This window comes from Seriola lalandi, unplaced genomic scaffold (genome assembly GCF_002814215.2).
Source record: "Seriola lalandi dorsalis isolate HSWRI2012SDOR001 ecotype SW California unplaced genomic scaffold, Sedor1 jcf7180002054686, whole genome shotgun sequence".
Classification (NCBI taxonomy): Eukaryota; Metazoa; Chordata; class Actinopteri; order Carangiformes; family Carangidae; genus Seriola; species Seriola lalandi.
The window spans coordinates 2029559-2039912 of record NW_019525239.1 but is presented as its reverse complement, the minus strand read 5'-3'; the positions used below and the strand labels follow the sequence as shown (position 1 = coordinate 2039912).

Here is a 10354-nt window from a genome sequence, read left to right as displayed (position 1 = left end):
TATAGTATGGCATAAAATGTCAAAAATACATCATAGTATATTAAGGCTTCAAAGTTCATAAAAACATTATAGTTTGGTCTGGCACGAGAGGAAATAATATAATTAATCATAAAAATGCCAAAAAAGATCTTAGTGTAGTATGGCAGAAAAATGACAAAAAACGACATAGTATAATATGGCATAAAATGTCAAAAGTACATCACAGTATATTAAGGCATAAAAGGTCATAAAATCATCATGTTGTGGTCAGGCATGAGACGAAATAATATAATTAGCCATAAAAATGCCAAAAAAGATCTTAATATGGTATGGCATAAAATGTCAAAAATACATCATGGTATATCAAGGCATGAAAGTTCAGAAAAATGTTATAGTATGATCAGGCATGATCCGAAATAATATAATTAGCCATAAAAATGCCAAAAAAGATCTTAGTGTAGTATGGCAGAAAAATGACAAAAAACGACATAGTATAGTATGGCAGAAAATGTCAAAAATACATCATAGTATATTAAGGCATAAAAGGTCATAAGATGATCGTAGTATGGTCTGGCATGAGACGAAATAGTATAATTAGCCATAAAAATGCCAAAAAAGATCTTAGTGTAGTATAGCAGAAAAATGTCAAAAAACGACATAGTATAGTATGGCAGAAAATGTCCAAAATACATCATAGTATATTAAGGCATAAAAGGTCATAAAAACATTATAGTATGGTCTGGCATGAGAGGAAAATAGTATAATTAGCCATAAAAATGCCAAAAAAGATCTTAGTATAGTATGGCAGAAAAATGACAAAAAACGACATAGTATAGTATGGCAGAAAATGTCCAAAATACACCATAGTATATTAAGGCATAAAAGGTCATAAGATCATCGTAGTATGGTCTGGCATGAGATGTAATAGTATAATTTGCCATAAAAATGCCAAAATAGATCTTAGTATAGTATGGCATAAAATGTCAAAAATACATCATGGTATATTAAGACATGAAAGATCATAAAAATATTATAGTATGGTCAGGCATGAGACGTAATAGTATAATTAGCCATAAAAATGCTAAAATAGATCTTAGTATAGCATAGCAGAAAAATGACAAAAAACGACATAGTATAGTATGGCAGAAAATGTCAAAAATACATCATAGTATATTAAGGCATAAAAGGTCATAAGATCATCGTAGTATGGTCTGGCATGAGATGTAATAGTATAATTTGCCATAAAAATGCCACAAAAGATCTTACAGTAGTATGGCAGAAAAATGTCAAAAAGTTTGGCATCGTGTGGCGCAGTGGTCTAAGCAGGCGCCCCATGTGTAGAGGCTAAAGTCTTGCTGCAGTTGGCCCCGGTTCGATTCCTGCATCGGAAGGCCTAATAAGGGCATAAAAGCCCCAAAAATATCCCAAAAAAAAAAAAAAAAAGAAAATGTCAAAAATACGTCATAGTATAATAATCCATAAAAGGTCATAAGATCATCGTAGTATGGTCAGGCATGATCCGCAATAATATAATTAATCATAAAAATGCCAAAAAAGATCTTAGTGTAGTATGGCAGAAAAATGACAAAAAACGACATAGTATAGTATGGCATAAAATGTCAAAAATACATCATGGTATATTAAGGCATAAAAGGTCATAAGATCATTATAGTATGGTCAGACATGGGATGTAATAGTATAATTAGCCATAAAAATGCCAAAAAAGATCTTAGTATAGTATGGCATAAAATGTCAAAAATACATCATGGTATATTAAGACATGAAAGATCATAAAAATATTATAGTATGGTCAGGCATGAGACGTAATAGTATAATTAGCTATAAAAATGCTAAAATAGATCTTAGTATAGCATAGCAGAAAAATAAAAAAAAACGACATAGTATAGTATGGCATAAAATGTAAAAAATACATCATGGTATATTAAGGCATGAAAGTTCAGAAAAATGTTATAGTATGATCAGGCATGATCCGAAATAATATAATTAGCCATAAAAATGCCAAAAAAGATCTTAGTGTAGTATGGCAGAAAAATAAAAAAAAACGACATAGTATATTAAGGCATAAAAGGTCATAAGATCATCGTAGTATGGTCTGGCATGAGACGAAATAGTATAATTAGCCATAAAAATGCCAAAAAAGATCTTAGTGTAGCATAGCAGAAAAATTTCAAAAAACGGCATAGTATAGTATGGCAGAAAATGTAAAAAATACATCATAGTATATTAAGGCTTCAAAGTTCATAAAAACATTATAGTATGGTCTGGCACGAGAGGAAATAATATAATTAGCCATAAAAATGCCAAAAAAGATCTTAGTGTAAGATAGCAGAAAAATGACAAAAAACGACATAGTATAGTATGGCATAAAATGTCAAAAATACATCATAGTATATTAAGGCATAAAAGGTCATAAGATCATCGTAGTATGGTCTGGCATGAGATGTAATAGTATAATTTGCCATAGAAATGCCACAAAAGATCTTAGAGTAGTATGGCAGAAAAATGTCAAGCGTTTGGCATCGTGTGGCGCAGTGGTCTAATCAGGCGTCCCATGTGTAGAGGCTAAAGTCTTGCTGCAGTTGGCCCCGGTTCGATTCCCGCATCGGACGGCCTAATAAGGGCATAAAAGCCCCAAAAATATGAAAAAAAAAAAGAAAATGTCAAAAATACGTCATAGTATAATAATCCATAAAATCTTCATATTATGGTCAGGTATGAGACGAAATAATATAATTAGCCATAAAAATGCCAAAAAAGATCTTAGTGTAGTATAGCAGAAAAATTTCAAAAAACGTCATAGTATAGTATGGCAGAAAATGTAAAAAATACATCATAGTATATTAAGGCTTCAAAGTTCATAAAAACATTATAGTATGGTCTGGCACGAGAGGAAATAATATAATTAGCCATAAAAATGCCAAAAAAGATCTTAGTGTAAGATAGCAGAAAAATGACAAAAAACGACATAGTATAGTATGGCATAAAATGTCAAAAATACATCATAGTATATTAAGGCATCAAAGTTCATAAAAACATTATAGTATGGTCTGGCACGAGAGGAAATAATGGCCTGGCTCGCGTCTGGATCTTGGGAGTGACAAGTGCTTTGCCGAGTTCTTCCAGGAAAAGCCGACGTTGGTGCAATTTGCCGGCATTCCATTGCTGGTTGATTTCAGTCCACAGGACATAGGCATTGTAAGCAGACACGTCCACAATGTTGTAGAAAATCACCAAAGGTCAACGGGCAGTCTTGCGCTAAAAAGGATAACCGGTACTTTTGTCAACACAAAAACTGAAACGGGTCAGATTCAAATTCATAGTTTAGTAAGGCATAAAAAGTAATAAATACGACATAATATAGTAAGGCATAAAAAGTCATAGTATAGTAAGGCATAAAAAGTAATAAAAAAGTCATAGTTTAGTAAGGAATAAAAAGTAATAAAAACGACATAGTACAATAAGGCATAAAAAGTCATAAAAAAAGGCATATTTTATTAATGCATAAAATGTCAAAAAAACAACAGTACAGTAAGGCATAAAAAGTCATAGCATAGTAAGGCATAAAAAGTCATAAAAACAACATAGTATAGCAAGGCATAAAAAGTCTTAGTATAGTAAAGAATAACAAGTCATACAAAAGTCACATTGTAGTAAGGCATAAAATGTCAAAAAAACGACATAGTATAGTAAAGCATAAAACGACATAGTATAGCAAGGCATAAAAAGTCTTAGTATAGTAAAGAATAACAAGTCATACAAAAGTCACATTTTAGTAAGGCATAAAATGTCAAAAAAACGACATAGTATAGTAAAGCATAAAAAGTCATAGTATAGTAAGACATCAAAAGTCATAAAAAAGTCATAATATAGTAAGGCATAAAAAGTCATAAAAATAACATTGTATACCAAAGCATAAAAAGTCATAGTATAGTAAGGCTTAAAACGTCATAAAAAAGTCATATTTTAGTAGGGGATAAAATGTCAAAAAAACGACATAGTACAGTAAGGTATAAAAAGTCATAGTATAGTAAGGCATAAAAAGTCATAAAAAAAGTCATATTTTAGTAAGGCATAAAATGTCCAAAAAGCGACATAGTATAGTAAGGCATAAAAAGTCATAGTATAGTAAAGAATAAAAAGTCATAAAAACGACATAGTACAGTAAGACATAAAAAGTCATAAAAAAGTCATAGTTTAGTAAGGCATAAAAAGTTATAAAAACGAAATAGTATAGTAAGGCATAAAAAGTCATAGTATAGTAAGACATAAAAAAGTCATAGTTTAGTAAGGCATAAAAAATAATAAAAATGACATAGTATAGTAAGGCATAAAAAGTCATAGTATAGTAAAGACTAAAAAGTCATAAAAAAGTCATATTTTAGTAAGGCATAAAATGTCAAAAAAACGACATAGTATAGTAAGGCATAAAAAGTCATAGTATAGTAAGACATAAAAATGACATAGTATAGTAAGGCATAAAAAGTCATAAAAACAACATAGTATAGCAAGGCATAAAAAGTCATAGTATATTAAGACGTAAAAAGTAAAAAAAAAGTCATATTTATGTAAGGCATAAAAAGTTATAAAAACGACATATTTTAGTAAGGCATAAAATGTCAAAAAAACGACATAGTATAGTAAGGCATAAAAAGTCATAGTATAGTAAGACATAAAAAGTAATAAAAAAGTCATAGCTTAGGAAGGCATAAAAAGTAATAAAAACGACATAGTATAGTAAGGCATAAAAAGTCATAGTATAGTAAAGAATAAAAAGTCATAAAAAAGTCATATTTTAGTAAGGCATAAAATGTCAAAAAAACGACATAGTATAGTAAGGCATAAAAAGTCATAGTATAGTAAAGAATAAAAAGTCATAAAAATGACACAGTATAGTAAGGCATAAAAAGTCATAAAAAAGTCTTATTTTACTAAGGCATAAAATGTAAAAAAAAAGGACATAATATAGTAAGGCATAAAAAGTCATAAAAACGACATAGTATAGCAAAGCATAAAAAGTCATAGTATAGTAATGATTAAAACGTCATAAAAAAGTCAAAGTTAAGTAAGGCATGAAAAGACATAGTATAGTAAGGCATAAAAAGTAAAAAAAAACCTACGTAGTATAGCAAGGCTTAAAAAATCATAGTATAGTAAAGAATAAAAAGTCATAAAAAGTCATAGTTTAGTAAGGCTTTTTACGCCTTACTATATTATGACTTTTCATGTCTTACTATAGTATGAGTTTTTTATGACTTTTTATGCCTTACTATACTATGACTTTTTATGCCTTACTGTACTATGTCGTTTTTATGACGTTTTAAGCCTTACTAAATTATGACTTTTTTATGACTTTTTATACCTTAATGTACCATGACTTTTTATATCTTACTGTACTATGTTGTTTTTATGACTTTTTATTCTTTACTATGACTTTTTATGCCTTACTATACTATGTCGTTTTTATTACTTTTTATGCCTTACTAAACTCTGACTTTTTTATGACTTTTTTATGTATGACTTTTTATGGCTTACTATACTATGACTTTTTTATGACTTTTTGTGACTTTTTATTCTTTACTATACTTTGACTTTTTATGCCTTATTATACTATGTCGTTTTTTTTACATTTAATGCCTTACTTAACTATGACTTTTTAACTAACCCTAACCCTAACCCTTTTCATGCCTTACTATACTATGACTTTTTATGACTTTTTATTCTTTACTATACTATGACTTTTTATACCTTCCACTGATGCGGAGGAGATCAGTCAGATAGGGGGGCGAGGTTGTGTGAATGTATAGAGAAGGATTTTGAACGTGATATGGAATTTGACTGGGAGCCAGTGGAGCTGCTGGAGGACGGGGGTGATGTGGTGAGAGGAGGGGGTTCGGGTGATGATACGGGCTGCAGAGTTTTGGACCAGTTGGAGCTTGTGGAGGGATTTGTGGGGGACACCGAAGAGGAGTGAATTACAATAATCAATGCGCGAGGTGACGAGGGTGTGAACTAGAATAGCGTGGGGTGAGAGAGGGGCGGAGATGATTAATGTTGCGTAGATGGAAATATGCAGACCGAGTGATGTTATTGATGTGGGAGTGGAAAGACTCTTAACCTGTGGGGAGGGGGACACTGTGGAGCTGTCTAAGGTGAGGGTCAGCTTTGGATAGGGAGGATTTGGTGCAGATAATAAGAAGTTCAGTTTTATCGCTGTTTAATTTGAGGAAGTTATAATAGTTATAATGATGATGATGAGGGTAATAATAACTAGCAGATCAGAACAGCATGTAAACAACTGCTGAGCTAGTGAAAGTTGCTAAAAGTAGCAGGGTGCTGGAGCAGAACTGTGTAAGTTTAAATGTACAGCAGGTAGTTAGACACTGTGATGAAGAAAATAGCAACGTAAACTGTGTTCAGACAAAGCAGCAAATGAACTCTAGCAGTAACAGAAACTGAATGGAGATGGGACACCACACTGACGTCAGCATGTCAACGTGAACAGCATCAGTATTAGTGAAAAGACATTTAGAAGTAAAAATTGTAAAAGAATATTTAAAGAAGTTCTGAGATAAATGAACAAATCAAGTCAGTTAAAACGTTTCTGAGTAAATGTGTTACTGGGTTAAATTTGAAAATGGGGAGGGAGGGGTAAAACATGTTATAGGGAGATAGTAATAATATATGATAAAACTATAAAATTAAAGGGTAATTAGGTTACCAGATATATCAGTTCCGAGGTGAGAGCATCGAAATCAACCAATTGATTTCAATTAGGAACTTTGGAGCCTTAGCATACACCCGATAATTACTAATATACTCAGTTGGCAATTTATTATTAAAATAGTTTTAGTGAGTTGTTGATTCAGTTAATCACTGTGGAGGATGTAATGTAAATTACATTATACAGAGCTGTTTATGTTATTTAGCCTACCTTAAGTGATAAAAATGGGGTGGTGATGGTGTCACAGTTTTGTAAGGCATAAAAAGTCATAAAAATGTCATAAAATGTTATAAAAATGTCATAGTATAGTAAAGCATAAAAAGTCACAATACAATAAGACATAAAAGGTCATAGTATAGTAAGGCATCAAAAGTCTTAGAAATACATTTATTATGTTATTATACTATGTCCAAAACCCTTAACCTTTAGGAACTGCAGTTATTGATCCTTCAGTGTTTGCTTCCATTTTCAGTCACAGAATTTGACAGTTGGCCTATGCTCAACATGCGTGGGTATGTCGCTTAAGTCTCTAAACATGTGTGGTTAACACAAGCAGCAACCTCTGAGACTGAAACATGAAGCCAACACGGAAGTACCAAAGACTGCACTTCTTCAAATGACATCTTGAAGCTGGCTCCAACAGTGAGTCAGTCCCCAGAGACTCCCATGTTAAAATGTCCAACTTTACAGCAAATAAACATGTTTACAGCCTGGTACAAAAACTGTTTTGGTCTCAATAGCTAATTTCCTCCTTCATGACAATTGTAAAGGGGAATCTTTATACAACTCAATTGTTTAAATTTTATGAAGACTTAATGCCTGCCACAAGCCGGCATGCACCGAAGCTTCGGCTCCACATGCGCCCCTCTTCTTTGCCCATTTCTGGGTTAGCCGTGAGTTCAGCGGAGACAGGTACTGGCAAGATGGCGACAGCGGCGCAGCTCACTCTGAGCTTCAAAACCGCTCTTCGGAAAACTATGGGTGTCTTCACGGAGGCTACGTCAATCTTTTTTTTCAGTCTTTGGGCAAACACTAGACACTTGTGACTGTTTATAGTTGTGTTCTTGTGTGTAGTATGACTGTGTTCGCAAGTGTAGTATAGTTGTGTTCCAGTATGTGTAGTTGTATATCTGAGTGTATAGTGTAAACTCCTGCAACCAGAGAGCATTGTGTTTCAGATTTCATGTGATGACAGTGACAAAAATGATGGAGTTAAAACTTCTATATGAGAAGCTGAAAATAACTCCTGTTGAGTTTTATGAGATCCTTCAAACAGCACTTCTATTCTTCAAAAACAGAGTGTTAAACAACCTGCTGGGTTTTACTTGTTTTCTTTAATGGCAGTGAAAATGATTCAATACAAAAGTATGAAATTTAAATCAGGTTTACATGAGAATTGTAGCAAAAGCCTGTCAGAGAATAAAGTTTGGAAAATCATATCTACTTTTCTCAGACTAAAGTTTCCTGGAACCTTTTGTCCATCAGTTTATCTGTAGACAGTGAAGAGTTACTGATATGAGACCATCACACATAAATCTCTTTTCACTGATAACAGAGTCAAATGGAGCTGGTTGAGTTTTTGATCTGCTGCAGTAATTAGGTGATTAAAACATTTAGTTAAAATACATTGTTCACATGTTTCTTCAGGCAGCTATTAATAATTATCAAAGCAATCCTCATCTTCAGATGAAACTCGCTGTCCATAATTCTCAGCATTAGTTTTACACTGTAAGTCTGATCAGACTGAATATTTTTCTTTTTGTCAACAAATCCCAAGCTTAGATGCAAACCAACAAGTATTGTGTGTATTAATATAAACCAACAGGGATTGTGTGTGTATTAATATAAGTAGGAACTGATGAGCTCATGGCTGACAGACAGAAGAGGGACTGTGTTGAGAGACGGACTAACATACTGTTGCTTTGAGTCTTGCCAGTGGTGGAACAATTACTCACATCCTGTTTGTTCTTTGCTTCAATAATTCCACACAATGATACTTAATACTTCTACTGTACTACATTTATCTGACAGGTTCATTACAGATAAGAACAAAACATATGATTTGTAATAATAAAACAATACATATGATATTATTTTATCATTGATATATCTTTCTACATTAAGTACTTTTATATTAAATATAAGTACATTTGGATGATAAAACTTCTGTACATTTACTTAAATAACATTTAGAATGCAAGACTTTATTTGTAACCCAGTATTTTTTACAGTGTGGTATTACTACAGTTAATGAATATCCTCTCCACCACTGTGATTTGTTGACAGTAAGAAAATACTGAGTGTTTACAGCCTTGTCCGTTAACATTTGTCTATAAAAGTGACATTTTGTGATAATGGCTTAAATAAAACAAAAAAGGTGCAGCTCAATATAAAACATTCGCAACACGAACCTTCGCTTATAAAACACACATTCTGCTTCTAGAAAGTAAAAAAGCTTTCTTTGTTTTTCAAACACTTTCATACACTGATCCACAAACACTTATCTCAATCAGATCATAAACAGATAGGTATCTAAATATCTACCAATCAGATCAATAAATGTCCTGATTGTGGTCCTTTAATGACCTTAATGACCACCCTCAGCTCCGCTGCTGTTCAGACTGGCAGAATCAATAAATCAGGGGGTTGTTTGTTTGTGATGCGGCTGTCATTACCTCTGTGGCCTGTGGGGGGCGCTAACACCACTACAAACTGCTAGTTCTGCAATTCTCCACCACAGGACGTCACGTACTTCCAAAAAGTGGTTTCGCGCAGCCGCAGGAAGCAGGGCTGATCCTGGTTTACAGAGACGTGTCCTCACACTGCTGCGCTGAGGTCGGGTCATGTGACCACAGCGGACCAGATGATTGGATTAAAGCTGTCAGACAGTTAATGGACTCCTGCTGTTGTCCACGCATGAAGAGACAAAGAGTCAATAGAACAATAACATAGTTAAAACATTGTGACAGAAATCTGTTCATTTCAAATACTGTCATCACTCTGAATCAGTGACATTACACTTCCTGTCACCGCCTCGTCATTTCTCAGACATTGGGACAAACCCGTCACTGGTCTTCGTACAGCAGCATACCATTGAAGATGGTGAGTGGCTCGACAGAGTGAGCCAGTTTGCCCATCACCAGGTCGACGCAGACCGTGTCCCGAGTCTGCAGAGGCAGGATGATGTTGAAGACGGCCAGAGAGCCGGGGGTGGTTTTAGCCTCGGCCACGGGGTTGTTCTCCAGGCCTTCAGGCTGGTAGCCTCCAGAGTCCACCCGCGCCATGCCGTAGTTAGACTTTGACAGAACCGCCTCAATCTTCTCGTTCTTGTGGCCTGTCAGGATGGCACTGAAGAAGTAGTGTCCGTCCACAGGGGCGGTGAAAACACCTGGAGGTGACAGAGTGAAAACAGGTGAGGCATGTTTGTTAGAACAGCTGCAGGTTGTTTCTGTGACTGTGCTCAGCTTCAGCTTTAACCTGTGTGTTGATGACACACACACACACACACACACACACACACACACACACCACACACATACACACACACATACACACACACACATACACACACACACGCACACATGCACACACACATACACACACACACATACACATACACACACACACACACAC

General features: G+C 34.2%; 1 protein-coding gene across 2 annotated transcripts in view; it reads right to left on the bottom strand.

Annotated features, from left to right (window-relative positions):
* Positions 1-8036: 8036 nt before the first annotated feature.
* Positions 8037-10354, bottom strand: part of LOC111667220 (EMILIN-1-A) — a 16953-nt gene continuing 14635 nt past the window's right edge. For both annotated transcript variants that reach the window (XM_023422860.2, XM_023422859.2), the window contains one exon: positions 8037-10109. In XM_023422860.2, coding sequence (XP_023278628.1) covers positions 9787-10109 — 323 coding nt within the window. In that variant the 3' untranslated portion in view covers positions 8037-9786. The remainder of the gene's footprint in view (positions 10110-10354) is intronic.